Source organism: Rhineura floridana, chromosome 10 (assembly GCF_030035675.1).
Source record: "Rhineura floridana isolate rRhiFlo1 chromosome 10, rRhiFlo1.hap2, whole genome shotgun sequence".
NCBI lineage: Eukaryota > Metazoa > Chordata > Lepidosauria > Squamata > Rhineuridae > Rhineura > Rhineura floridana.
The window spans coordinates 24,669,775-24,697,458 of NC_084489.1; the positions used below are offsets into that span (position 1 = coordinate 24,669,775).

General features: G+C 43.2%; 1 protein-coding gene across 5 annotated transcripts in view; it reads left to right on the forward strand.

The window, feature by feature from the left end:
* GASK1A (golgi associated kinase 1A) overlaps positions 1-26,510 on the forward strand; it is a 44,601-nt gene extending 18,091 nt beyond the window's left edge. The window contains exons 2-5 of one of the 5 annotated variants that reach the window (XM_061587333.1): positions 13,890-15,326; positions 22,643-22,765; positions 24,856-24,959; positions 26,291-26,510. In XM_061587333.1, the coding sequence (XP_061443317.1) occupies positions 13,890-15,326; positions 22,643-22,765; positions 24,856-24,959; positions 26,291-26,360 (1,734 nt within the window). In that variant the 3' untranslated portion in view covers positions 26,361-26,510. The other 4 variants (XM_061587332.1, XM_061587335.1, XM_061587336.1 and 1 more) reach the window with 4 other exon arrangements.
* The last annotated feature ends 1,174 nt before the right edge of the window (positions 26,511-27,684 follow it).

Sequence of the window (27,684 nt, forward strand, 5' to 3'; positions counted from 1 at the left end):
AAGGAAATTAATAGCAGATTTTTGGCATAGCCCCTCTCCATAATTTATGTTGGTTTTGTTTTTCATGATGCGAGACCACATTTACAGCAGACATCATGGAGAGAATGTATTGTAGTAATAAGGAGGGACCTAAAGGAGGGAGAGGTACAGATGGAGAAAAGTCAGTAAGCCTGGTTTGGAGTTCATGCAGGTAGGGTGCCTAGATGCAGAATCCCCAGGCATGGGCACTTCATTCTGCTGCCTTTAATTATATTCAAGTTCTGTCCTACATTCAGTGCAGAGACTTCTGTCATGTCCCTGGCTTTTTGCTAAGCCAGTGTATTGCTTAGGTTTTGGCAGGAAATTCTATAGAGTCTTTAGGTCAGAAGACCTGGGAGAGCATAAGAAGCTTTTCAATGCACAAAAATGAGGCCAGCTTGTTTGAGAAGGCTTATTGCCTGGAACCTTTCTGGGATCTGCTTAAAGAGAAAGGTGCACGCCGTCAAAAGTTGGGATTTAAAGATGGCTGCAATGTAAGGTAAATCTGCTTTGATAATATGCCGTGCCAAGGCCCCCATGTTTTAGGAACCTTCCGAAATGACTGTGATCCTGGGTCCCTGCCCCATGGACCTTAATCTGCCCCACCCCCAGAATGGCAGCAAGTCTTATAGTGCTATTTATATTTGTCATTTATTTTCACCTGCTTTTCTAGTGTTGCATCCTGGCAAAGTGACAGATGGAGTGAGAAGCAAGGTGCAAGAGAAAAATAGTCACAGTAGAACTGAGGTACAGATTAACATGAAAAGCTGCTCTGGAGACACAAGCTTTTTATGCCATTAATTAAAGGCAGCGGTGAAAAGGTCATCAAGGCCCACCTAAATGCCAGAGTGGAAGGGGCAAGGCACAGGGAGGGAGTTCTGTACTTTTGGAGCCAACACCAAGAAGGCCCTGTATATTGTGCATGCCAGCCTCACTGATCTTAATTGTGGGCATTTGAGAAGAACCTCTGAGGTTGATCTTAGTGTATGGACAGGATTATACGGACAAAGGCTTATACGGTTGCCGTATGAGCAGGAAAGGCAAAATAGTGAACTCAGTTTCTGGGGAGAAGGGCTGTTGCCTTCACACCCTGCTTATGGGCTTCCTAGAGGCATCTGGTTGGCCACAGTGGGAAGCAGGATGCTGTACAAGGGATGCTCCTGTGTTCTTAAATTGCTGGGCTCTGAAACTGGATCTTGTGCACTCTGTTCCTGGTTCCACCAAAATCTATCTGACTCCCAGACCCTCAAGACTACCCAAACCAGCTGGGATTTGCCTCTTAACTTCAGTCCTGGATTTACTGTGTGCACTACCCCTTGTACTCCATACCCCTAGATACCACAAATCTTTATTTCAGTTTGGCAGCCCAGGAATGACCAATTGGGCCTGATTAATTTTATCTGCCCTAATAGCTGTACCAAATTCTAATCCAGGTGTGGTAAACCATGTTTTCCCTTGTAAGGAAAAGGAGAATTGTTTTTAAGCTGAAAGAAATGGAGATAGCCCACACGTAAGTGCTCTCTCTCTCTCTCTCTCTCTCTCTCTCTCTCTCTCTCTCTCTCTCTCTCTCTCTCTCTCTCTCTGAGATTTGGAATATGTAAATGTACATGTGTACAGGGGTGTTCACACATTACATTCAGTGCGCGTACAATCTGTGTACACAATAGTTGGGCTGTACACTCATACAGTTATTCACACTTAATGTTCAACGAGTGTAGAGTCTGTATACAACAGCTGAGCTGTACAAATCAACAAGTGGACACTCTTCCACACAAACATTTGCTTGTGCGTGGAGATAGCTTGTATCTGGGTTCACCACCCAGAGAGCTATTGCTAGTCGGGCGGTATATAAGTTTTAAAAATAAATAAATAAATAAGTGTTAAAAGAGTGAAGAACCCTGAAATGTAATGGTGTATCTGATCATATGTCTTCTATAATTGGGAAGCCCTTACTACTTAATGGTGCAACCTGACCACATGAGAGTGATTGGGTTTGTGAGGGAAAATCTATTTATTTATTTATTTATTGCATTTATATACCGCCCCATAGCTGAAGCTCTCTGGGCAGTTTACAGTAACTAAAAACATTAAAACAAATATACAAATTTAAAACACATCTTTTAAAAACAATTTAAAACACAATTTAAAATTTTAAAAAAATTAACACATGTTAAAATGCCTGGGAGAAGAGGAAAGTCTTGACCTGGCGCCGAAAAGATAACACTGTTGGCACCAGGCACACCTCGTCAGGGAGATCATTTCATAATTTGGGGGCCACCACTGAGAAGCCCCTCTCCCTTGTTGCCATTCTCCAAGCTTCCCTTGGAATAGGCACCCAGGACCTTTGATGTTGAGCGTAGTGTATTGGTGGGATCGTATCGGGAGAGGCGTTCCATCAGGTATTGTGGTCCCAAGCCATATAAGGCTTTATAGGTTAAAACCAGCACCTTGAATCGAGCTCGGAAACATACAGGCAGCCAATGCAAGTGGGCCAGAATTGGTTTTATATGTTCGGACCGTTTTATATGTTCGGATACTTCCAAAGCTTGGACCACTGTCTGCAGAATTGAGGGGTCCCTGACAAGCTGGCCACAGCTATTCTGCGTCATGAGCCTCTGATATAAAGTGGCTTTGATGGCCAATAGCTTTCAAGGGCCACTGTGGGAAGAATAATGATTTTCTATGGCTTTATGCTTGTGTCTGAATTTCAATATATCTACATTTACCACTCGCAAGGAAGTTTTCTTAGACAAGGTTTGTATGTACTGAGCACACACTCTACTATAACTGCTGAAAACACACATTAAAATATCTTGACCACAAGTTATTGATGGGAAGGCAGGGATTCAGGTTTCTCAATGTCTGGGTGAGGTGGGAATTGTATGTTGAGATGTCAGGTATAGCTACAGCAACATAAGACCACTGAAGCATTTGCATGCAGCTGCATACTTCCTTAAGGCTTGTTGGCTTTAGAGCTAGAATAAACTAAGTGCCATTAAGATGTTGGTCTGAATGTGCATAGGGAGGGGGACTGTGCCCAGTTGTGTCTGCTGGCCTCATCCCCTCTACTCACATTCAGTGCAAGGTCTGAAAGAGCCCTGTATTCCAGAAGTGGGGAACCTTTTACTCTCCAAGATTTGAATTTCCTTGAGGGGAAGTGGTCAGAAGCCTCATGTTCGCAGTGGGCGGTGCTCAAGCTCAAAGTGGGTGGGATTAATACACACACACACACACACACGTATCACATATACAAACATCACATTCTCTCAATCTCTCTCTCTCACACGCACACACTCAGAGACCATTTTGTGCAAACTCACTCACTCACTCACTCAAGTGATTTGGCCATGCAAGAGGCGTCCTGCATAGATTGCTTTATTTTCTCTCTGTGTGCTGAGAAAGGGGAGCCAGGATCACGGTGGGCATGGCATGGTAGGTGAGGGTTGCCAACTGAGGCTTGCTAACTGGATAGGGTGGCCCAGTGAGCCACACTCAGGCCAGAAGTCTGATGCACGTTTACATGGAATTAAACCCCACTGTATACAATGGGGCGGCAGAGGCTTGCCCCATGGGGGAGAGCCACTATCCTACCTTCCCGGCCGGTGAGTCGCTGTTGCTGTCCAGGAAGGAGAGGGGTGAGCTGGCAGGGAGATTGCAGCGAAGCAAACACCCTGGCAGGAGCACTAGATTGGCTCCATCAGTGCACTTGCACCATGCCAACTTGCCTCCCGCCTGCCCCTGCGAGTTCCATTAAATAGTGGACGAGACAAATAACATTGTATTTGGTGGAAAACAAACCACAGCAGAACAGAAACAGTGTTGACTGAGATGAATGCGGAATGGTAATTGCTGCCTTGTTACATCCCTGCAGTGTGTGCTGAGGGTTGCAGCCTAAAGTGCTATATAAATGGTAAGCATTGTAATTGGCTGTGCTCCTAGGTAGTGTTGGCAGTACACATTTTCTTTGTCTGCCATGCACATAAAGAAACGCTTTGTAAAATGGAACCTGCTGTGACTTTTTTACACATGTATAGGAATATGAAACCAGATTTCTGCTTGTTTGTGTTCCCTGCTGGTTTCTCGGTTCCGTCTAGTGCTTATTCACCTAAATAATCACAATGTTAAAGGTAATGAAGATCCCCTTGCAGGGGAGGTGGAGAGTGTTGTCCTCCCACCTAAGGGATGCTTTCTTGCACGATTATTGCTGTCAGAATACAGAGTTAGTGTTGGCTGCAATACTCTTCTAAAGAGTCCTTCTGAGCTTTTTTGGTAAGTGGAGAAAGAGAGATTGTCTCCATGGCAATCAGGGGAGCTTGTTGCAGATTGTATATGGGTTTATTTGTAGAAATCTCCACCCTTCACAATAGGTCCTTTAAGAGTAAGGCATATGTAACCACCCTGAGAGCTATCTGCACTGCAGGAAGGGATCATCCCTGCCTTTATAATCTCTAACAATGCACACTGTATGGGACTGCTTTTGAAGAAGGGAGCTTTTCCCTTAACCTTCACTCCCCAACAAAAGGAGCTCCAAGCTCCTGTAACTGCACATGCATGTATTCACCCTGTTAACTGTTCTCTTCCTCTTTGCTTTCCTCCCTCTGTTGTCTCTGTTCACCGGCAAATTTTAGAAAGTAAGCACCTCAGAACAGGGAACTGCCTTTTTTGCTTATGTTACTCTGCAGAGCATTATATACACTGTTAGCACCACATATAAAATTGGGGATAGAAAAACACAGTCCCAGGCCACGAACATGGCCCCCAGGCAGAGCTTGGAAGTAACTAGTTACAAGTAACTAATTACTTGTAATTCATTACTGTTTTGAGTAACGAGTGAGCAATTCCTTTACATTTTGATTGTAATAGAACTAGGAGTAATTTTACTACTTTTGTGGAGTAATTGTAACGTTTCCAGAATTACTTTTGGGCATTACTTGGGGGGGAGCAGGGGAAGTCTTCTGCTGCTCTGATTTGTGGATGAAAATTATGTGCCTCAAACTGGGCTTCTGTGCAGCATCGCTCTTTCCTCATGCTCTGTGCATGGGCAGGAGGCGACGAGGGAGGAGGCAGACAGTGAGACGGGGTGGAGTGGAGAAAACAATTATTAAAAAAAAGGATAGTGGTGGTGAAGAATGGAGTGTAGGGAAAAAGGATCCAGAGGTCAAGAACATGGATAAAGGAGGAGAAGGAGGCAGCAGCAGAATGGAGATAAAGAACTGTGGAGGTGAAAGATGACAACATGTGTGTGTGTGAATACTGTGTTTGCACTTGGCACACAAAGTCACCTCCACTGTGTGTGTGTGCACTTGGCACACAAAGTGGCCTCCACCACCCTCTCTGGCTACTGTGCTGCATTTGCAGTATTTTAACTTTTTTGCATGTCACGGGAAAATGTTTGCTTGAGTGAGTGTCCCTTAGTTGGTGGCAGGGCAGGGTCTGGGAGGTAGTTAAGTGAGAGAGATTATGCTGGCTGGCTGAGTGGGGGGGTGCACTTTGTTTGACATGCAAAGATCTGAGTTGTGGCCTCAGCCTCGCTCCCCACCACCCTACCAGCGGAGACACCACCATTGCTATCTTATGAATAAAAATAATTATTCTACTACCTCTGTATGTGTTTGTTTATTTTTAATGTTGTTTTAGGCTACTTAGAGGTGCAGCAGCCAAGGCCAGCACCCTGTAGGTGTTTTTTTTAAAAAAGTAACTGAAATGTAATTGTAGTGATTACTTTGGAGGAAAAGTAATCAGTTACTTTCAGAGCAATTGTAACGGTAATTACTACGTTTTTGGGCCATGTAACTGTAATTTATTACTTTTAAGAAGTAATCTTCCAAGCTCTGATTCTTCTTTTCCGCTCCGTGGCTCCAGCAACTGATGTTTTTCTTCAGCCCATTTCTGATTGGTTGCTGCTGCTGCTGCTGCTAGAACAAGGCCCAGGCTGTCCCCAGGGAGAAAAACTAATTGCTCACGATCAGCTCCACGGATACAGCATGCAGGGAGAATCACCACGTGAGCAGAAGATGTCTTTTTTCAGGATGCCTGTACACGTGGTGATTTTTGAAATCACCACGTGTAGACTCTTTCTCATGAGCAGCTGTACCCAGGTACAGGGGGCTTCTACCTGGGTACAGAGTAATGTGTGAATACCCCTAGTGTTAACTATGAAACTATAGATAGCAGTAGAGATTAATTATCTCTTTCAGAAGTCTCCACACCTTTTGCTTCTGAGAGAAAGGAGAACTATAATCTGTTCAAAAGGTATGGTTATAAAAAATAATAATAAAATAAAGCCAAACCACTCTGGTCAGTGAGTTGAACAAAACATGGTCAAATTGCACCTCTTCAAAACAGAAGCTGTATTTAACTTTTTGTCCTGAGTCAGTTTCTATGAAACACATTCCGTCTTAAAGAAATATGAAGCAAAATTAAACTTTAATGGCATTAAAAGGCTGAGGGTGTTTTGAGAAGTAATGGCAGTTTTCTGATATATCATGTCAGCCACCATTTTGTCATTATTTTCTAAAACACTCGTTGGTGGGACACTCTTCCTTTGTTAGTTCACCCTAGTAGACTTACCTGGAGTCAACAGGCACTTAGGGCAAAGCTCCAAGCAGCGCTTGGACAGCTGGGCCTAGTCACTGTGTAAATTTCCCACAATGCCCCAGAGAGACAGTACACCAGGAACATTGTGTGAAATTAAAATGGTGACCAGACCCAACCAGTTGGTAATGCTTGGAGTGCTGGGACAGAAAAATAAAACTAAAGGGGGACCTAGAACAGGATCATCTGTAAACCCTGGGGCTCTAGTAGTTGTTCAAGGATTCCATGTGTGGACAGACCCATGGATATTCTATGGATTGATGAGAGAAACTGTATGTGGCATAGGAAACAGTGCACTTGCTAAATGGTGTGGGGCAGGAATGGAGAACATGTGACTCTCCAGATGCTGTTGGATTCCAACTCTCATCAGTCCCAGGCAGCATGATCAATGGGCACAGATCATGGGAGTTGTAGTCTAGACTCCAGCAATATCTAGAATGCCACAGCTTCCCATCATTGGTGTAGGGCAGTGGTTCTCAAACTTTTTTGGTTCATGGCGCACTGTAAAACATATAAAAATTTTCTGGCACACTTTGTGTACAAAATTAAAAATATATTAATATATTTTAAACTATGAATAAAAATAACTTAAACTATAGAAAACTATTACTTCCCCTATACAAATGGGTTTCTTCTCATTTTTAAAATATACTTTCATAATATTTGAGGCACACCTAGCCACCTCTTAGGGCGCACCAGTGTGCCTGGGTGCACTGTTTGAGAATCACTGGTGTAGGGTTTAACCTGTTTCTTGATGCACGTTTAACATCAGGTTCACACATACGATCTGTTTTTAGCATTAAATCAAAATAAGTATTTCCTGGTAAACTGGAACATGTGTCAGTTTCCCTTTGAGCTGAAACTAATGCCCAGGAACCAGGACTAACCTCTATGGCTCAAAATCGGGAATCAATTCCTCAGAATTATAGGACTTACTAATTATGGTCTTCTCTAGAAATGTTTTTGGAGTGATTACTATAGAAGCATACATGATAAAAGTGTAGTATCAAAACTGGGTGTTCATGTAAAATGTTAAACTCCTGGGAATCAAATAACCTGCTTGGGGAATCTTTCTTGGATCCACCCCTATAGTTCGTCATGGAAAGCTGCATCAGTTAGGAAGCAACTCAGTAACTTGATCGGAGAGAAAACAGTTCAGTGCTGATTTAGGCCATATATTTTATGGGAAGAAATGTCACTTGCATGTTTGCTGGACTCCAGTTTTCAGATTGCTTTGTCCTTAAGAAGCGATTATTTATATATAGCCCAGCCACAAACGATTGTTTTCTTACCCGTATAGCAATGTGTGTATGCCTATAATATGCTATAAGTCGGGTGGGAAACCTCTGGCCCACAGGCCAACTTTAGCTTGCCAGGCATCTCCATTCAGCCTGACGTTACATATTTTATTTATTTTATTTATTTATTATTTTATTTATATCCCACCCTTCCTTCCAGCAGGAGCCCAGGGTGGCAAACAAAAGCGCTAAAAACACATCAAAACATCATAAAAACAGACCTTTAAATACACCAAAACAAAACAACTTTAAAAACATCTTTAAAAAGGGTTTAAAAACATACTGTTTAAAAAATATATATTAAAAAGCAATTCCAACATTCATCCTCCAACATATGTGAGATCAGGTGTAGGGCACGTACTAATGTGGCTACAAAGGAACAATCTGGAGTTCAAAGTGAGCTCCCAATTGTTCCTTTGCTGGAGGAAGGCTACCTGATTGGTGTGGTGAGCAAGCCTTGCTCCAGTAACAACAAGCAATTTCCACTGAATCCGCTCACTGCTAGCAGTGGTTTCAATGGAATCGGCTCCGTGCTGCTCCTATGTGCCTGATAACCATGTGGCTGTTGGGTGCTCATGAAGCTCTGTGCAACAGACTTTGACAGGTGACCAGGGCAACTCACCTGTCATTTATGTGACATCATAATGTTGACATGTGAGTTATCCCACCCACTTGTCAAAGTTAACCCATGGAGGTGGGGTGCAATAAGGATCTGACCCACCAAGCCAAAAAAGTTCCCCAGTTTGTTGTTGACTGAAGATTCCAATTACAGTCTTCAGTTGTTGCATTGTTCCTAGTTTTTATTTGCGTACAGGAATAACAAAAACGGAACGTTCAGCATATGGTAACATGAAGCCTGTTGGTCCTTAGTAGAATCTTTTCATTTTCACAGAATTCACATTAAGAACCCTCAGTCCATGAGAAATAAATTTGAAAGCTGTTTCATACAACCATGTTATCAATTTGCTATTTTCATAATCAGAAATAATGTGTGAATTACGTCTTATCAGTGATGGCTTATCGTCCTTCATGATTTTATAAAGCAGAAACAGAAATAGGCTGGATCAACTGACAGCCTTTCACTCACATCAAAATTAGCCGCTTTGTGGGGTGAGTTGGAATTCTTTTGTGGGATAAAAGATAATTGGAGTGGCCGCTATCTTGTTTTCCCAGATATCTCTATTCTGATATGCTTTTTCAATTTAGAAAAAATCAAAATGGCCTCCTCCTTCACCACTCACTGGGGGCCACCACTATAGTAAACAGCAGTGAATATTTACAAAGAAAACACTTTTACAAAGCCAGCAGATTGCTCCTCCAGCTCATTATAGTCAAGAAATGTAATGCAAGTGTACTGACTGGAAGGGGAGATATCAAAGTACTAATGCAGTCCTGTGCAGATCTAATCAGAAGTAAGCCCCATGAGTTCATTAGGACTTACTCTCAAGAAGTATCAGTGAAATGATTTGGAGAATCAAAGTCAGGGGTGGTACAATTCCATGAAACCATTTTACACACACACACACACACACACACACAGGGCCCATTATAAAGAAGAGACATGAAATGAACAATCCTGCTAATCCTGTTTTATTGCAAGGGAAACATCCCTTCAGGAAACACCTCACATAGTCTTTTCATTTCTAAGTATGGTTGATCTGTATTCTCTCTCTGGTGACTCAGATTCACAAAGATGGAAAGTCTCTGGTATTTCTGATATCTATCTGTCATAGTCTGATAGTCGCTTCCATGCGTAACAGAAAATACCTTAACAGAAGGTTGATTTTATTATGATGGTAATGTTGTTGTGGTGATGGGTTCGGTCTCTCCCACGTTCTTCTTCATCAAGTAATAGTTGGTAGTGAGGCTGGTTTTTTTAAAAAAGTGGTAGGTTACATGATTCCTTGGCAGTTTGAAGGCCTTTTGATCTTTTTTTTAGGCAGGCAGAAGATTGTTATTTCTCTCAGGCTGGTGTCTGTTCTTTTCCCTTCTCTTCCTCTTCTGTCTTAAAACCAGCCATAGAGAAGGGAAAGGATATTTTTTCTAACGAGTCTTGCTGTAGGCAATTCGCCTGGTGTATTTCCTTGGCATGACTTGCCTCAACGCACTTTGCACATCTGAGGAAATGATGGAGGGGCGTCGGTCCTTTCTCCTTAGGCGTTCAGCTTCCCCAGACACTTTTCTGTAGATACTATCTACATAGGAGTGCAACATGCCCCAAGCATCTCTGCTCATTCGGATCTTCCTAGTCCGGAGCCTCTTTGGCAACTTGGAGCCAATTCTTCTAACTGTTGGTTTCTGCCTTCTGTATCTTTTCACAGATCTCATAGTTCTCTTTCGAACAGTGTGCCTTCGTCTGGCCTGTACACTGTATCGTGGTCTTCTGCGCATTGGTCTCCTTGAAGCCATTTTGTTTCATACACCAAGTTTGCCTGTCTGCCTGTCTGCCTGCAAATGCCTGCATCTTCATTGAATCTGTACTCTTATATAAGGCTACATATTCAAATGAGCAGACACTTCTGTGCCCGGTGATTGGCTGATTAGAACAAAGACCCTGTGAAGTACTTCATAATACCTGATACCTGTGCTGAAATGAAGGAGATCATGGTTTGGTTTGGCTATTGGGGCTGTGTCTGGGACTTGCCCCTCATTTCCTTTGCATGCTCCAGTTCCCACACTCCCTCCTTTGTGAGAATTATAGTATGCCATGGCATCTGAATCGGGCAGACTTTGGTACTTCAAAAAGTAGTGTTGGTATTGGTAAATTTTATTGCATGGCCATAGGCCGTTGCAAGTACAAACAGTCACACTTATTAAAATCACTCAGTAGAATACTAAAAATACTATACTAAAAATAGAACCATTATCAACATCACAGACACATATATTTGGTAAAACTCTACGAAAGGAAGATCACTCTAAAAGAAGGGGCCACTGCTAACATACAAATAAAATGGACAAGTGAATCCTAAGAAACAATGTGAAATAGCAACGAAGATGCTAAAAGCAGTACCCAAGTACTGTGGCTATTTCACTAGCCCCTCTTAGTATTGGCACAATTTAGAGACATTTGATAACTAGTATAGTGTAGCTGAGCTACAAATCAGGAAGTCTCTGGTTCAAATGTCACCTCTGCCATGAACTCCCTTGGTAAGCCACTTCCTCTAGCGTCAGTGCTTCTGTCACCACTATGTAACATAATAATATTCACTAATAGGCAAAAAACCTTGCGGTTTAAGAACATACCTATAGCACACAGCTATTCTATCAAACTTTAAAAAGCAGGGAAATTGGGTAGCTATAGTGAATGCACCAGGGGAGCAGGAGACCTGAACTCCTCTCTGAGATATTGTACTGCCCTACAAATTGGTCAAAATGCAAACACCATTTGGGTTGGTCTTTCACAGTCCAATCCACTTCCTGTGTAGCTTAGAAGAATTTGGTAACATGTGCCTCTGAGCATATGGTGAGTGGTGGCAACACCTGCCATCTCCAAAAATGGAGAATTACATTTTTGTATGTTTGTTGGTGTTCTTCTTACTTTGCTTCTTTCCTGTGTTACTAATGTTTCTACAGAGAATCTAACCTAGAAAATTATATTTCTCTCCTTATTCATCCTAGAAATCTGTGTCAAATTTATTAATTATTAATAATAATTAATAAAAATAAAATTGACAGTCCATCGTAAGTAAGTCACAATAAAATCCATCCCATTGCTGGATTAATGGATTAATTGCCATAGGACTCTAGATGTTTTTGTTTTTTTTAACATAACCAGTTTCCCAAACCTTTGTGAACACGCATTGATTGCTAATTTGTTTACACATTTTAGAGGTATTTTTCTCTGTTGACCAAAATCTTGATTGCCAAGCATTCATCTAAGTTCACTGATGAATGGATGAATCCAGTCTTTCTCCTCCTCTGATAAACATCTGTGCCGGTACAGCTGGCAAAATTGCTGGCATATAATAAATAGATGGAAAGTGATTGTTGGGAAGCAATTGTCTGTAGCCTTCTTCTTGCAAATGGAGCATGGTGTGTAATGAACCCTGGCAGAATCAAAACCAGATGGAGGTATTTTGGGGGAATCCCTGACAATGGGATTTTCTTAGAGAGAGAAAGAGTTATGAATTTTAGGAATAAAGGCATCATCACCCACTTGGAATACAGTTGCTTTGATTGGTGCTGTCATGGAAAGCTTGGAGGGCACAGTAGTCAGGAAGCAGGACAGGAACATTATTGTTTCTCTCCCAAAAGAACAGAACAGCAAGAAACCTCTGGCTCTACTCAGAACCAACTAAGACAGTGCCACCTAGTGACTAAATCATATAATGACACTATCCACACAGATGCTTTACTGGGAAATGGAGATTCCAGTTCCCCACAGGATGCTTGTGCTGAAAGGTCTCTTCTACAGTCTCAGGGATAGGGCTGCTGCTGGGCAGACTACTGGAGTCTTCTCAAGTTTCATCCCTCCCTTTGCAGACCCCTAAGCCCTCCCCGGAATCTCAGTCCTCCTCCTCCAATCCATTCTGCCAGGAGTTCTCCATGCAGCTCAAGACAGAAGGTAACTAGCCACAGTCTAGTAATAGCTGGAGATGCTAGAGCAGCCTTTCCCAACCAGTGTGCCTCCAGATGTTGTTGGACCACAACTCCCATCAGCCTCAGCCAGCATTGCCAATGGTTGAGGCTGATGGGAGTTGTGGTCCAACAACATCTGGAGGCACACTGGTTGGGAAAGGCTGGGCTAGAGGGTAGGTGGCAAAAAGACATGCTGTGAAGCTGATCAAACATGAGTGAAAAAACATAACTGTGCTTACTGTGTGATGGTGAGGGTGGCAAAGAAGACCCACTTCTCTGCCTCCATTGCATCTTTAAGTAGCTATCCAGTGGAGCTTTTAAATATTGTCTGGAATCTGTTAACATCTATTCTAGAGAGTTTTAGACCCTCCTGAAGCCCACTGTGAATTGTTTGCAAGACACTTTGAAGGTAAAAGTCACTTGCCTCCATAGCAATCTTGACACCACATTCACTGAGACAGGTGCAGGTTTAAGCACTCTCTAGGTCTGTGGTTACAGTCAGAACTAGAACAGATGGCACATTTCTGCATCACTCCCTTGCACCTATGTGATTTCCTTCCCTCCCCACAGGGTGTGCCTGTCTCACATTTGATGGCATTGGATATTCATGTGATCTGGGCTTAGATATGTTGGATTTTTCACATGTCTGCCCTGTTAAAAACTTATGTCGGTGCTTGGACATCAGGTGGTGTCAGTGGTGGGATAGGCATGCCTGACACCTTAGAATCATAGAATCATAGAATAGTAGAGTTGGAAGGGGCGTATAAGGCTATCATGTCCAACCCTCTGCACAATGCAGGAATCCAAATCAAAGCATTCCCGACAGATGGCTGTCCAGCTGCCTCTTGAATGCCTCCAGTGTCGGAGAGCTCACTACCTCTCTAGGTAATTGATTCCATTGTCGTATGGCTCTAACAGTTAGGAAGTTTTTCCTGATGTCCAGTTGAAATCTGGCTTCCTGCAACTTGAGCCCATTATTCCATGTCCTGCACTCTGGGACGATCGAAAAGAGATCCCGGCCCTCCTCTGTGTGACAACCTTTCATGTACTTGAAGAGTGCTGTCATATCTCCCCTCAGTCTTCTCTTCTCCAGGCTAAACATGCCCAGTTCTTTCAGTCTCTCCTCATAGGGCTTTGTTTCCAGTCCCCTGATAATCCTTGTTGCCCTCCTCTGAACCTGTTCCAACCTTGAGTTGGAGAGGCAAGGGACATTCTCACTCACCACCATGTGTAGAAGAGGAATCCAGGTATGTTATAATCCAACCTCAACCTCAATGTGCTCAACTTCAAGGGAGCCACAGCACTGATATGCTCTTCTATATTTTGATGCCATTGAATTGGTAAATTCCTTGCCTAGCACTGGTAAATAAGATTTTTTTAATTGTTATTATTCCACAGGGTCAGAAAACATGGTATAGAATGAGACTAAAGAGATCTCCTGTGACTGGTTGCTGCTTCTTGCTTGCCTTGTCTGCAGTCGCTATTACTAGTTTCTCTTCGACATCCCTAAACACCTACAAAGAGTCTGATTTCCAATACCTCCCTTGGAATGAGCCACAAGGGAAAGGTGCCCATTCCAAGCAGGTCTCAACAAACTCCACTTCCCGGCAAACTTGGCACTTCAGCCACCGAAAACGGCCCAACCATCAGGGAAGACAAACTCTACCACATCCCAGCTCTGTTTGCAAGCAAAAGAGCAAGCTGAACAGCTCGGATGGACCAAATCTCAGGGATCTAAAATCAAAGAGAAAGTATAGTGGGCAGATGAAAAAACCTAACATTACAGAGGAAGGCTCTGAACACAACAAAAACCTCCGGCACAACAAAGGCTATTCCTCCTGGACCAGCCATAAAAGCAGAAGAAAGTTTGGTGTCCCTTTAAGGAATGCCAGGAAAGATCTGAGCTTCTCTCTGCATACAAGTAAAGATCAAAAACTGCCAAGGGTGTCAGCCCCCTTCTCTCCTCCTTTACGAGACAGGAAGCTTGGAATTCTTTTATATCTTAAGAATGCTTCCGCAGGCCAGCCAGCTCCTCCACAGGAGCAATGTAAACCAGATGCGCCAACAGCTGGTGCTGAACACCAACCCTTAGGTTTAGTTAAAGCCATTATTTCAGACAGACAGTCGTTCCAGAGCATAACAGGCACTTGGGAACAGATGGATAATGCTCTCTCTCAGAATCCAGAGCAAGCTCCGTTTTGGGCAAGAGATGCAGAGGGGCTGCAGAAATCAAGATGGTGCCAAGAGCCTCAAGGCAATCGCCTTCCTGGAAAGCAGGGGGGCAGACTGAGGTTTGGTGAGAATATCCTTCCATGGTTTACCGTGGATGATATTCAGAAGATGAAGCTTCTGGCCAATGGCACAGTGGTAAACAAAGACCGAATCCCTGCCCATGGGCAAATACTCAGGGTCGCCCTTTCAGCCAACCAGGATGCCTTTTCACATGACCCCCAAAGGCTCTGTTTGCATGGGCTGTGCGGTTTAATCAAAAGGCCTACTGACCTCTATGAGGTTCTGGCTTTCCACTTGGACAGAGTCTTGGGGCTGCATCGGAGCTTGCCTGCAGTGGCCAGGAAATTCAGGAGTCCTCTGCTACCTTACAAATACACCAATGGTGCCACGAGGCCCGTCATATGGTGGGAACCTGATATACAACATCTGAATGATTCCAATAATGACCAGAACTCCTTTGCTTTAGGATGGCAGCAGTACCAGCAGTTACTGAGACAACGATGTGGCATGGAAGATGCTAAAATACCTCTTGGGAAAGGTCCGTGTGGGACTATCCTGCATTCAGAATGGGCCAGACTGGCACTCTTTGACTTTCTCCTACAGGTAAACCTGGTGGTGGAGCAACCTTTTTGCTTTTCTTTTTCCCCGAGCAGTGCAGCAGCCAAGTCATGATAAGAGGCAGAATGGTGCTGCTTATGACAAAAGATTGAAACTTTGCATGAAACAAAGGGTAGTGCCAATTAAGATAGGAAGGTGTTCCTAATGTTTTCAAAATGGTGGGCGATTTGTAACTCGTTGGGAAGTTGTTATGCATACTGTGATGTCTCTAGGTCTTTGGGTCCAACTTCCATTTACACCAGCATAAAGAGGAGTAGCCAGGCAGTAATTAAACATGCTGCACTACTGTAATGCAATATATTCATCTGATGTAAACAGTACAGTACATAAAAATTGCTATAGCTGATGTTTATTGGTAAGCTCATACAAAGTTTGAAACATTCTCTCTGTTCTCACATTATTATAGTGGTAGAATTGAATGTGACATCTATATTGCATTTTTATATTTTTGGTTGAAATATGTAAATTTAGCATAGAGATTTCTGTTGAAATATAGTGGCATACAAGTTTAAATAAATAAATAGGCCGCACACTGTCTCTCACAAAAAGGCATGTGAATGCAATGCACGTTCATTGTGCAGTTCTCCACTTGCACAAGCAGCTGATGCAACCCTTATTGCAACCTTCATGTATCAGTTTATAGCAGTTCATTGCAGCTTCTGGAAGACTAAGCTATTAGGAACCACAATGGCCTGTGAGTGACCAATTTCTGTGTAAAGGTGAAGGAAATTTGGGTTGTAGACTAAGTGTCTGTCCCCAACAATAGCCATCTTAATACACAGAGTATACACATTTAATCTAGAGAATGTGAGTTGTTATTTATAGCTACCCCCTAAATAGTAACAAAATAAGCTGCCATTCTGGATTTTGAGAATATTAGAAATGCCTTTCTATCTTAACTGGAGCTTATTTTACAAAAACTGGAATCAATATTCTCCTAATTGGAATTTTTGCAACATTACCAATTGTGGATAGACTCTGAATTATGGGTGTTGAGTCAAGAAGTTTTGGGGGGAAAAACCAGGGTGTAGTCCGATCATTTCTAAGGGCAATTGCGCCCAGATCCTTCTGTAATTCTGTTCACAGATGGGCTGGGCAGTAGTATAATTAGGTAAATTTGAATTTACCTATGGTCTCATGGAGACCCTGCTATTTAGATGGTAATGTGCATTGCTTTGCTTACTTAAATTATGGTAAGCCAGTCCTTTTGCATTTGGGGGCCATCTACAAATTGTGTAGGGTAGGGCCCTGGGCTTCTGCCCCAAAGTCCTTCTCTGATGGCACCACTAGGGCCAAGCTACACGTGGATCCTTTTGTGATCACATGACTAAGGATCATCAGGCCTGGCTCCAAGCTTGAGGACACCCTTTCCACAGAGGGCCCCTTGCCACAGAGGTTTACCTAGCAGTTTTTCTCCTCTGATTGGCACCAGGAGGTGCCATTTTTGTTTCCTTACTTGGATGTGCGTGTCTGTGGCAGGACAAGTTTTGTCATTGGGCCCTCCTGGGGATGCTAGGGCCCTAACCGCGGCCCAAGGATGCCTCATGGTGACTCTAGGCCTGCTCCAGATGGCTCCACCGTGTTGCGTAGAGATTTTGATTATGTCCACTGACTTGCAGAAGTTTTTTTCATGCAGAGACCCAAGCCCTGTTTGAGAGATGGCAATGCTACAAACTCTTACAGAACAGTTTAGAAATCCCACTCAGTTGAGAGAGTTTTTCTGTTATTAAACACAGCCGCAGAGCTTGGAAAAGTTACTTTTTTGAACTACAATTCCCATCAGCCCAGTCCAGTGGCCACGCTGGCTGGGCCTGATGGGAGTTGTAGTTCAAAAAAGTAACTTTTCCAAGCTCTGAGACAGGTATGAGACTTTCGAGACTATCACTGTTGGTTGTGGTGTTTTGTTTTGTTTTTTACACCTTGACTCACTGATATAATTCCAATCACTCTGCGAACAGTTCTCTGCAGGAATAAGAGTTCACTGCCAAGAAAGACCTCCTGAAGAGACAGCAGAGCGTACGATGGATGCTTTTCTTAAAAAAAAAAATCTTCCACATATTTTCAGCCATCATCTCAACAGAGTTTGCAGTATATGAAGGGTAATTTTACTGTTGTATTGGCTGATCGGTTTAATTCCTCCCATCCACTTTCGCCTCAGGTGATTGATGCTTGTTTGAGAGAATCCTTCCATGGAAAAGGAGCCTGAACATGTGTCCCTTTGATCCACTCAGATGCCCAATTATTCTGCATGGCTGTAAAAAGACTGGAGCGCTGGCAGTTTTCAGGATTTGATCTGAAACATCTGGCAATTCTAACACCCCCGCCCCAGTTTCCATATGAGATTACCACTGCAGCTGTATGTCAACTTGTGTACACTTTCCTTCCTTTGTTTATAGTTAATAAATGTATCTATGAATTATACCAGTCATTAATATGTTACAAAAGCACCAGATCCAGTGAAGCACGCTTACTCAGGAGAAAGCACTATTGAACACAATGGGGTGTACTTGTGAGTAAACTGCCATAGGATTGCATTGTCAAAATATAATGTATATAAGGGTGGGGCACTTTTTTCAGGCCAAGGGCCACATTTCCTTCTAGGCACCCTTCACATACCAGTGAAGAGGCCAGCAGCAAAAGTGGGTGGAGCAATAAATGTAATTTTACCCTTTGTACACAGCTGGTATAGCACAATGGGGAGGAGAGCCTGGCTGGGAGTCCAGTGTCTGAGTTCAAATCCCCACTCGTGTCTCTTGGGTGTAAAGGGCCAGCTGAAGATCACCCCCACAGTGAGTGGCTCAGGGGTTACTTGCCCTGCCACCTGTGCAGCTGTGGGCAAGCTGCATAGTACCAAGGAGACCAGTTGCCCCCTAGCTGGCAGTTGCGAACAAGGAAGGGGCTGGCTTGTGCAGCTGTGGCAAGCTGAGCAGGCCCTACCAGCTGGGGAGGACTAGCCTCAGAGGAAGGCAATGGTAAACCCCCTCTGAATACCGCTTACCATGAAAACCCTATTCATAGGGTAGCCATAAGTCAGGATCGACTTGAAGGCAGTCCATTTCCATTTTCACAGTAGGCTAGTTTCTACACACACACTCATGCACCCCTCTCTATCTTCCATCTAGGCAACCATGAGTCATTATGAGTTCAAAGACACATTTCAGCCAAGCAAAAATACTGAAGGAGGGTGTGCTGGGGAGCAGATGTGGCCTGGGGAAGAGTCCCAAGGGCCAGACAGAGAGGTCTGGAGGGCCATATTTTGTCCCCAGGCCTAAAGTTCTCCATTCTTGCATATATCCTGGTAATCTTGCTAAATGTAGCGTACCAGTTTTCCCTGTCTTACATGGACTATAATTGTCAGTGTTTATGTTATTTCTTATAAGATCCAGCACCCAGAGCCCGACTGACAGCAGTGCTGCTTAGGGTGTGTGTGTGTGTGTGTTTTAATGATGTTGTGCGGATGGGCATCTTTGGTCTGCATCGAGTATTTGTGTTAGTTCGTTACAATAGCCAGTATCCAGAACCCAACTGAATGCAGTGCTGTTTAGTTGTTGTTTTTGTTTAAAATGATGTCATTCAGAAGGTCATCTGAGTCTGCATCGGCAGTGTGTGAGGAAGCAAATGGATCTGCCTAGATGGTTTCAGGATGTCTGTCTTCCAGTATATTAAAAATCAACCAATATTGAGCATTAAGCAAAAACAAAACTACAGCACAAAATAAACCAAATGTCTTATTTTCCTTTTGTGGTCAAAATTGCCCCTTCCTACCTCTCCCTATGATTTTTTCTTTGTGGCTGCAAAATCAGTGGCTTTCCACTGCTCAAACTGGCAGGCTCCCCTGGCTGCATTGAGAAACCGCCACCACCATAACACTGAGATCCTGGTACACGCAACTGTAACTTTTCATTTGGCCCTTGAGTCCCACGCAATCCCAAAGGTCTTGTTGGAGTAAACTTGCTGACTTATATGTCAGGCTGCCTGGGCACCTAATATACAACAATTGTTGCAAAACACATCAGCATATTTTGTTCCTTGTTTCTTCCAGGTCCAAACATTTTCTTTCTTGCTTGCTCTGTGTGTGTGCGTTTTTAATACAGATTTTTTTAAAAAACAACAACATTATTTATTTATTTTGGCAAGCATTGGGGTTATAGAGATAAAGAGTTGCATGGACCGTTGTGGACTGTGGAAGGCTGGGAGAAGCGAGATTTTATTCTTGAAAATGGAAAACTTTATATAGACTCTTCTGATGAGATTGTAAGAGAGATTGGCCACAATCCAGACGACAACTATAGGAGAACAAAAGGCTTGAGTGCACCTGGTGTGGTTTTACATTTTTATTTTTCTTGGAACAGCAGACTCACATTCTATTTCAAACTGCTTCTGGAACTCTCCATGGTTTCAACAGTGGTCTGTGTGGCATAGAGCAGCAGTGCCCCCAACCTTTTTTCCCCCACAGGCCACTTGAAGATGACTGACTGTCTTGGTGGACCACTTAATGTCTCTGCCTGTTGTAGCAACTGTCATGCGCTGTGCTGTGATTCTTAACTGCATTTTCTCTTTTGATTTCATATATTGTATTTTATGATATTACACTTTGCTTTCCACAGAATTCAAACTGTAACACAATGAAATGCTCCTATTTCTTATATTGTATTACAATTTGAATTCTATGGAATGTCAATTGTAATACAATGCAGGATAATGTGCAAAATAAAATAAGAAATAAAAGAAGCATTTTGTTGTACTACAGTTTGAACTCTGTGTAGTGCCGGTTAATATGAATATTTAATACGGACGTGCCATGGACAAGTTGAATGAGGCTCATGGACCACTGGTGGTCCATGGGCCACAGTTTGGGAACCCCTGGCGGAGATGGCTCCTGGTGTTTTTTTAAAAAACTACTCAAAGCCATCAGTGGTGGGTAGTGCCCATTGTGACTGATAGGATGGAAGGCAGGGAGGCCGACAGCAGGTGGAGGCAGAGTTACTGACAGGGAAATCCAGAGCCAATCACAGGTGGAGCCAACTGATTCTAGTTTCATCCCCATCCTCATTCCTATTGAGTTCTAGAAAGGTCTATGGAAAAGGAAGCAGGCAGCCAGTGCCGCCGCCTAGAATAGTTGTAATTAGGTAGGCAGGCAGGTGGGAGCTGAGGTTGGTGGGTTGGTGGCCCGTTCCTTCTAACGGACCAGCCTCCACTGAAAGCCACCCTAGGCTTGTTGAACTTATCATGCAGTTTTCTAGACTGGAGGCAGTGTCCACAGTTTTCTGCACAATAATAATTAAACTGAGTTCCTCAGGGATTCCACCTAAGTCATCAGATTCTGCGTGATGTGGCTTACATTCCATGATATGCTAGAAAATGATAATTACTCTGTATAGGGGAAGAGTCATAGCTCAGTGTCAGAGCACCTGTTTTGCTTGCAGAAGGTCCCAGGGTCAATCCGCAGCATCTCTAGGATGAGTTGAGAAAGATTCCCTGTTTAAAACCCAGGAGAGCTGCTGCCACTGAATCAGGTGGACCAATGTAGAAGGCAGCTTGCTATATTCCTATATTTAATTGGGTGTGAGGCAGCTTCCTGTGTTCCAGTGGAAATGTCATCTCTGGGGAAGAGCTGTTAGCTCAGAGATAATCTGTGTTGTGTGCCGAAGGTTCCTGGTTCAACCCTCGGCATCTCTACGTAGGGCTGGAAAAAAACTCCTGGACTAATGGTCTGACTCAATATAAAGCAGCATCCTAGGTTCCTAATGCACCCACAAACTACACATATGTAGCTAGCCACCATGAAAACTATATGTAATTTTTTTTCTCCCTGCTCTCTAATCTAATCATATCATGTCCAACCCAAAGAACAATGTACACATCTGTGGAAAAATGGATAAGGGAGCATTCATTTCAATGCCACCAACCGTGTAATGGTGGCTCTAGGGTCTTTTTTGGAAGGTGTCAGTATTTTCCCTGGCAACCCCAGAAGGTGAGAAAACGATCATTGAACTGCTGCCATCTCTCACACTCTCAGATATTCTGTTCACAGGCCATCTGCTGAAATGGTGAGAAGTTTTTTTAATTAGAGAAAGAACTGTACTTTCTCTTGTTGTGAAATCGTGTCGAAAAACTCACATCTCACTTAAACTGCAAGAGCTGGAGCAAGTTGGGAAGTCCACCATTTCAAATCTCACCAGACAGCTGCTTTTTCAGCACTGAAGGCGGCAGAGTTCCTTCATTCCTACTGGCATTTCCAGGGCCTGCCTGCAAGGGAGCATTTTTTCTTTGCACACCAGCTTGAGTTCCTCAAAATAATTCCTTTGCAATCCTGGCTCGAATACAACCTGGGGATGCAAAGGAAGAATCAGGAGCAGATTCCAAGTGCACTCCTGAGTTTTCCTTTGCAGCAGCAAGCTGGTGCTTTTTGAACTTGGTGCCTCTTTCTGTCACTGTGCAGGGTGACCAAAAAAGGCACCAAATGTGGAAAAAAGCACAGACTGCTTGATGCAAAGGAACAGTATGCTCCTTATTTTTCCTTTTAGCCATGGCTTGACATTTCCTACATCTGACATCATGTATGACAGGTTTGGGGAACCTTTGGCCCTCCAAATGTTGCTGAACTACAATTCCCATCATCATTGATCATGCTGGCTGGGGATGATGGGAGTCATAGTTCAGCGACAGCTGGGAAGCCCACACCTGATATATCACCTCCACTTTGGGAAATGTAGACATGGTTTGCTCTAAACAGCCTCCAAAACCTGGTGGGTAGGCCCCTGGGCCAGAGGTTCATAGGAGCATAGGGAGCTGCCTTATACCGAGTCGGACCAATGGTCTATCTAGCTCAGTATTGTGTGCACTGACTGGCAATGGCTGTCCAGGGTTCCAGTCAGGGAGTCTCTCCCAGCTCTACCTGGAGATGCCTGGGATTGAACCTGGGACCTTCTGAATGCAAGGCAGATGCTCTACCACTGAGCTATGCTCTTTCCCCATCACTAAAATAAATCATGTACAGGATTAGACTGTAAGTATGGAAAATGCTGCATCATTCTTACCCCGTTATTCACCCTGCCATTGTTGTTTTACAGATGGGACTGAAAAAGTGATTAGCCCAGGCCATTATGGTTGATGAGGGATTTGGATCCAGCTCCTAGGTTAACCTGAGAACTACTAGACTACACAGACTCCATGAACAAATTACCTAGAATTGTCACTCAACAACCAGCAAATATTTATCTTCCATACAATGAAGGGTCTATATTTGACACTATGGAAATGAAATTCTAACATCCCTGAATCCTCCACATCTCCCACAGGTCCATGACCGTCTGGATCGATGCTGCTGTGGCTTTCAGCCAGATCCTTCTGAGCCTTGCATTCAGGAATTGCTCCACGAAAAATGCCGAAACCCTGCAGAACTGGGATTGGTTCATATCTTGGTATGCCGTTTCTCAGTTATAGTTTTTTGTTTCTAGTCTAACCCTCAATGATTTACGGATAGCTTGGTTATGCATTCTTGCTTCTCATTATATTTCTTTCCTGCCAAAATGTCAAAATGAATGTTTTGGATGACAGAAAACAAGAAAGGAAAAAGTAGTGGTATGAAGTCTTTCTGGGAGGGCAAAGACTTAGGTGGCTAAGGACCACTTTACATTTAGCAATGTATGTGTAATTGCCGTGCAATGTGGGAAATCTTGCATCACACATGGAACGTTCATATATTACATCAGTTTGTACATGCAAACATTTGGGAAGAGGTTAACACTCAGTTGGTCTCCACACATTCAGTGGGGACCTGCAACTTTCCCAGGGAAGGGGCCCACTTGTTTTTTTTGAATTCCAACTCCCATCAGCCCTAGCCAGCTTGGCCAATGGTCAGGGCTGATGAGAGTTGTAGCCCAGCAATGTCTGAAAGGCTACAGCTTCCCCTCTCCTGGACGACAGCCTTGGTGGCCTACAGCAGGGTGGGCAAAAAGCAGATTGGGATCTATGGTAGATCTCTGGGTGATTGAAGAAAATTGGCAAGGATTTATGAATCCCATTTTTTAAACAAAATTTCTCTCTCCCCCCCCCCCCCGGTCACCCGACCCCAAGTTATACTGCTGAAATGAAGAAAGTGGAAGAACCAGGAATGGATTTTTTTGTGGAAGGACTGTGAGCTCAATACTGTTCTGGCACACAAAACAAATTCCTGGGCTCAGAATAATTTGAGTCTAAAATCCTGTTTGTTACCGTGGGAACAAGGAGTGGGGGACAATCGGGGTTCCAGATCCTGGGAAAGCTTCTGGATGTAGCACCATACACAATAGGGTCCCCTCACTACAGGCCTGCATGCTATACACATGGGCATTGGGGAAAGAGTGCATGTTGTCATGGGTGGGGCTATTTGGCACAGTCCCACTCTTTGCTTCCTTATTGATATACATGGAAATGTATGACACCCCCAAATAGGGCTTAAGTGTATGTCTTTTGCACCTGATTCTGGTTGGTGGATCTATGAATCCCAGTTGTTTAACAATGGGAATCGCAAAAAGACCCACTTCAGAGGTGGGGAGGAGCCAGGAATAGATTTTTTGCATGGAAGGACTGTGGGCTCAGTTCATTTCTAGTACACAAAACAAATTCCTGGACTCAGAATGATATACTTCTGACATTTGGGGCATTATTCATTCCCATGTATATCAACATGGAAACAAGGTGTTGGAACAATCAAGGTTCCAGATCCCAGGGAAGCCTTTGCAGCTGCACTCTTTCCTGCCATATTGATGTACATACCATAGCAATGAATGACACCCAAATAGGTGTCCTTTGAACCTGACTCTGGTTGCTGGATCTTAGGGTTATAGTGAAAAACAAAGTAGATCCTGCAAGCCTGAAGTCTGCCCACCCCGGTCTACAGTAATGTAGTTTCACAGCTCCTGTTCTTATCGTTGAAACTTACAGTGGATAATATCCTGGAGGACTGGACCCAAGGCATTCCTCTTTATCAGTGCTGCTATGAAACAATACCGCTAGTTTTTCTCAGATCTTAGAAGCCATGCTCCTGTGAAAGTTACTTAAAATGTCAGTGGCCTTTTTGTATCAAGAAGGTTTTTTGGGTGGGAGAGGGATTCCTAAAAGATTCCGGAATATGATCGTTGTCCATCATACTGTTGTTCAACAGTCTGGAGTTTGGAAGCCCATCCAAAATTTCATATGAACACCCAGAAGAAAGTAGCAGTGTCTGAGAATGCCCATCCAAAACAATCCTAGCTCTGAAAGCACCATCCAATCTCACCCCTGTCTGAAAATCCTAACTATGTTTCCCATAAATGCAGAACCAACTTGAACCATCTCTGTCGCCAAATGCCCCATAATCTCATTTTCGTGCCGCTTGGCAGCCTCAAACTCTGCTGGGAAACACGCAGTCCTGAATGCATTGAACAGTAAGGCAAAAATGCCAACATTTCCTAAAATGTTATATAATATACTGTAGACTATTCACATTCATATGTCCAAGTTTACTGCCAAGTTTACTGTTCTTTTCCAGATTCGGAGGAGGAAGCCTTCTCACTTAGTATTTATTGACAATGCAGGCAGACCTCTACATCCCGAAGCAAAACTTAATTTCAGGCTGCTGCAAGGCATAGATGGGTAAGATGTGTGGTGGGCAAGTATTCTAGTGGAAAGCCTTGTTTCTTTCATAGGCTGTGTATGCTTGATATTTCCTTCCTACCTGCCAAAAATATTAATCATACAGCTAGGAGAGCCATGTTTATTTTGAGCAGGAGACGGTTCAGTTAGTATCCTTCAGTAAATATCTGGGGAAACAAAAGAGATTGAATGGAGATAGCTTGTGTGTGTCTATCCTTAGCCTTTCCTCCTGTGCTCAGACTTACCAGTTCACAGTGGTCACAGCTGCACTTTTGAGGCTAGAAAATGAAAGACAGAAATAGGCATTGTGCTGTCCCTTTTGCCTGAAAAACCCTCTGATGTGATGCTCTGCAGACCAAGCTAGACGTTACAGCACGATTCTCTTTGTTTAATGTTTTTCTTCTGAATAACAGCCCCAGGAGGGAGGCATGGAAGCTCAGTCAGGATCTGAATTACAGGGCACAGGAAGGGTTTTAGCCCTTTCCATCCCACTGTGATCCTGAGGAAAATCAGCAATGGAAACTCCTCTATCGGCAATAGGAGCTTTGGGGAAGAGGTAATTTTCTTCAGGACTGCAGTGGGGGAGGAAAGGGCTTACCCACGCCTCATGTGCCATGGTTCCAATCCTGATTGCCCACCAACAGTTGTTATTTTGAGAGGGAAGACTATGTTAAATGCAAACACACTGTTTGTGACCTCTACTTGATGGATTCCAGATGGGTAGTCATGTTAGCCTGTTGTATCTAGAACAGTAGAGTCCTGTGACATTGTGCAGTTCAGTCCTTTACATATCTACTCAGAGGTGAGTCCCACTGTGTTTAATGGAACTTACTTCCAGTCTATAGGGTTCCAGCTTTATAGACTGTTGCATTGTAGTGTGAGCTTTCCTGGACTATAGCCCACTTCTTCAGATGATGTGGGCTCTAATCTGTGAAAGTTTACAGCACAATACATGGGTTAGTCTTTCAGGTGCTACAGGACTCTGTTGTTTATCCCAGATGGATCTCTTCTGAGCCTTGAAATCACTTCCTCTTTGCATAAAATATCAAAAGGTTATGAAGCTGAATGCTTAAGGCAGCAGAAGTTGGATTGCATCATATGTTGCTTTCATGCTCTAATACCTTAGTTTATGGGATTCTGTCTTTGGGAAAAAAAACTCCCCTCCCTCCTGTTTAATTCTTTTTTGTCAGGTTTCCTGAGACAGCTGTGACTGTGCTCAAGTCAGGATGTTTGCAAAATCTGCTTTTACAATCCCTGTATGTAGATGAGGAATTCTGGGATAACCAGGGTGGATATGAAGGAATTAAACATTGGCTCCATACCATTGACAGGAGAGGACAGATTCTGCTTAAATATATTGAGGAGCACAACTTAGCGGTCATGAAAGAATCCTCACTTTAGACTTTCTGAACAAGGGTGACACACTCACCTGCAATGAAAAGGAACGTTCCGCTCTGTGAAAATACCTCGGTGCCAAGATGCCAGCAAACACACAAGGCACTTGACTGACAAGGCACTTGACTTGACTGACATGCAATTTCTGTTGTATGTGAATTCCAAAAATAAAACTAATTTTTTTAAAAAAATAAGTGTGTGACAAAATATGTTTGTTGTATGTATATTCAAGTGGGTAAGTCTGTTATCCACATCATATTTTCTGTTTTGTAAACACTTGAGGGGTCTCCCCATGAACACCATGTGCCACTGTTGAATTGTTGGTGGAAAGGTAATCTATGGACCCGGTGCCACTTTAGTCACGCTTTCTGGCCTGCAACTAGATGAAGATGTATATTGCCATCCCCATGTACTGACCTCTAGTAAGGTCAGTGAGTACCACATGAGCATCAAAAGGTATAGGTGCACCTGGATGTGCTTTCACATCAGTTACATGTGCAACCCCCTTGCTAGATTGATGTGTAATAAACAGCATGGTCCTGTTACAGTCAATGGGACACATTTGCTATGAAGCACATGGCACATTTATATGGAAGTATATTTTACTGAAATCCAATCAACATGGAAGAATCAGAGATTCTCCAGCTGTTTCTGGACTCCAGCTACCATCATCCTTAACCGTTGGCTATGCTGTCTGGGGTTGATAGGGCTTGGAGTCCAACAACTTCTGGAGGGTCACAGCTTCCCTATCTCTGCTGTAAATATTAAGACCAGCACCCTGAATTTAGCCTGAAAGCAAACTGGTAACCCTTGACATTCATAGAGAACATGGGAAGTGTAGTGTGGTGTGATGTGGTATGTGTGTAGATAGCTAGGTAAAAATCCTGATTGGGTATATCTGGTCTGTGTGGTTCTTGGAATGAAGTGGGGTAAAGATCAATATCTTCTTTTATTTATTCAAGTTTTATTGTATTACATATACACATATTTAAAAGAGTCAGCCTACAGAACATACGTTTCCACATATTTATGTCTAATGAATATAAATACCACATTACTAATATGTATAAAAAAGAACACAGCATATATTAGTAAGAAAGTTAAGAACACATGCAATACAAATCTCACACATTTATAAAGCTATTATCCAAATCAGTGATATATAATTTATTCTTTAAAATGCAAATGTACTGCCTTCAAGTCAATTCCGACTTATGGCGACCCTATGAATAGGGTTTTCATGAGGCTGAGAGGCAGTGACTGGCCCAAGGTCACCCAGTGAGCTTCATGGCTATGTGGGGATTCGAACCCTGGTCTCCCAGGTTGTAGT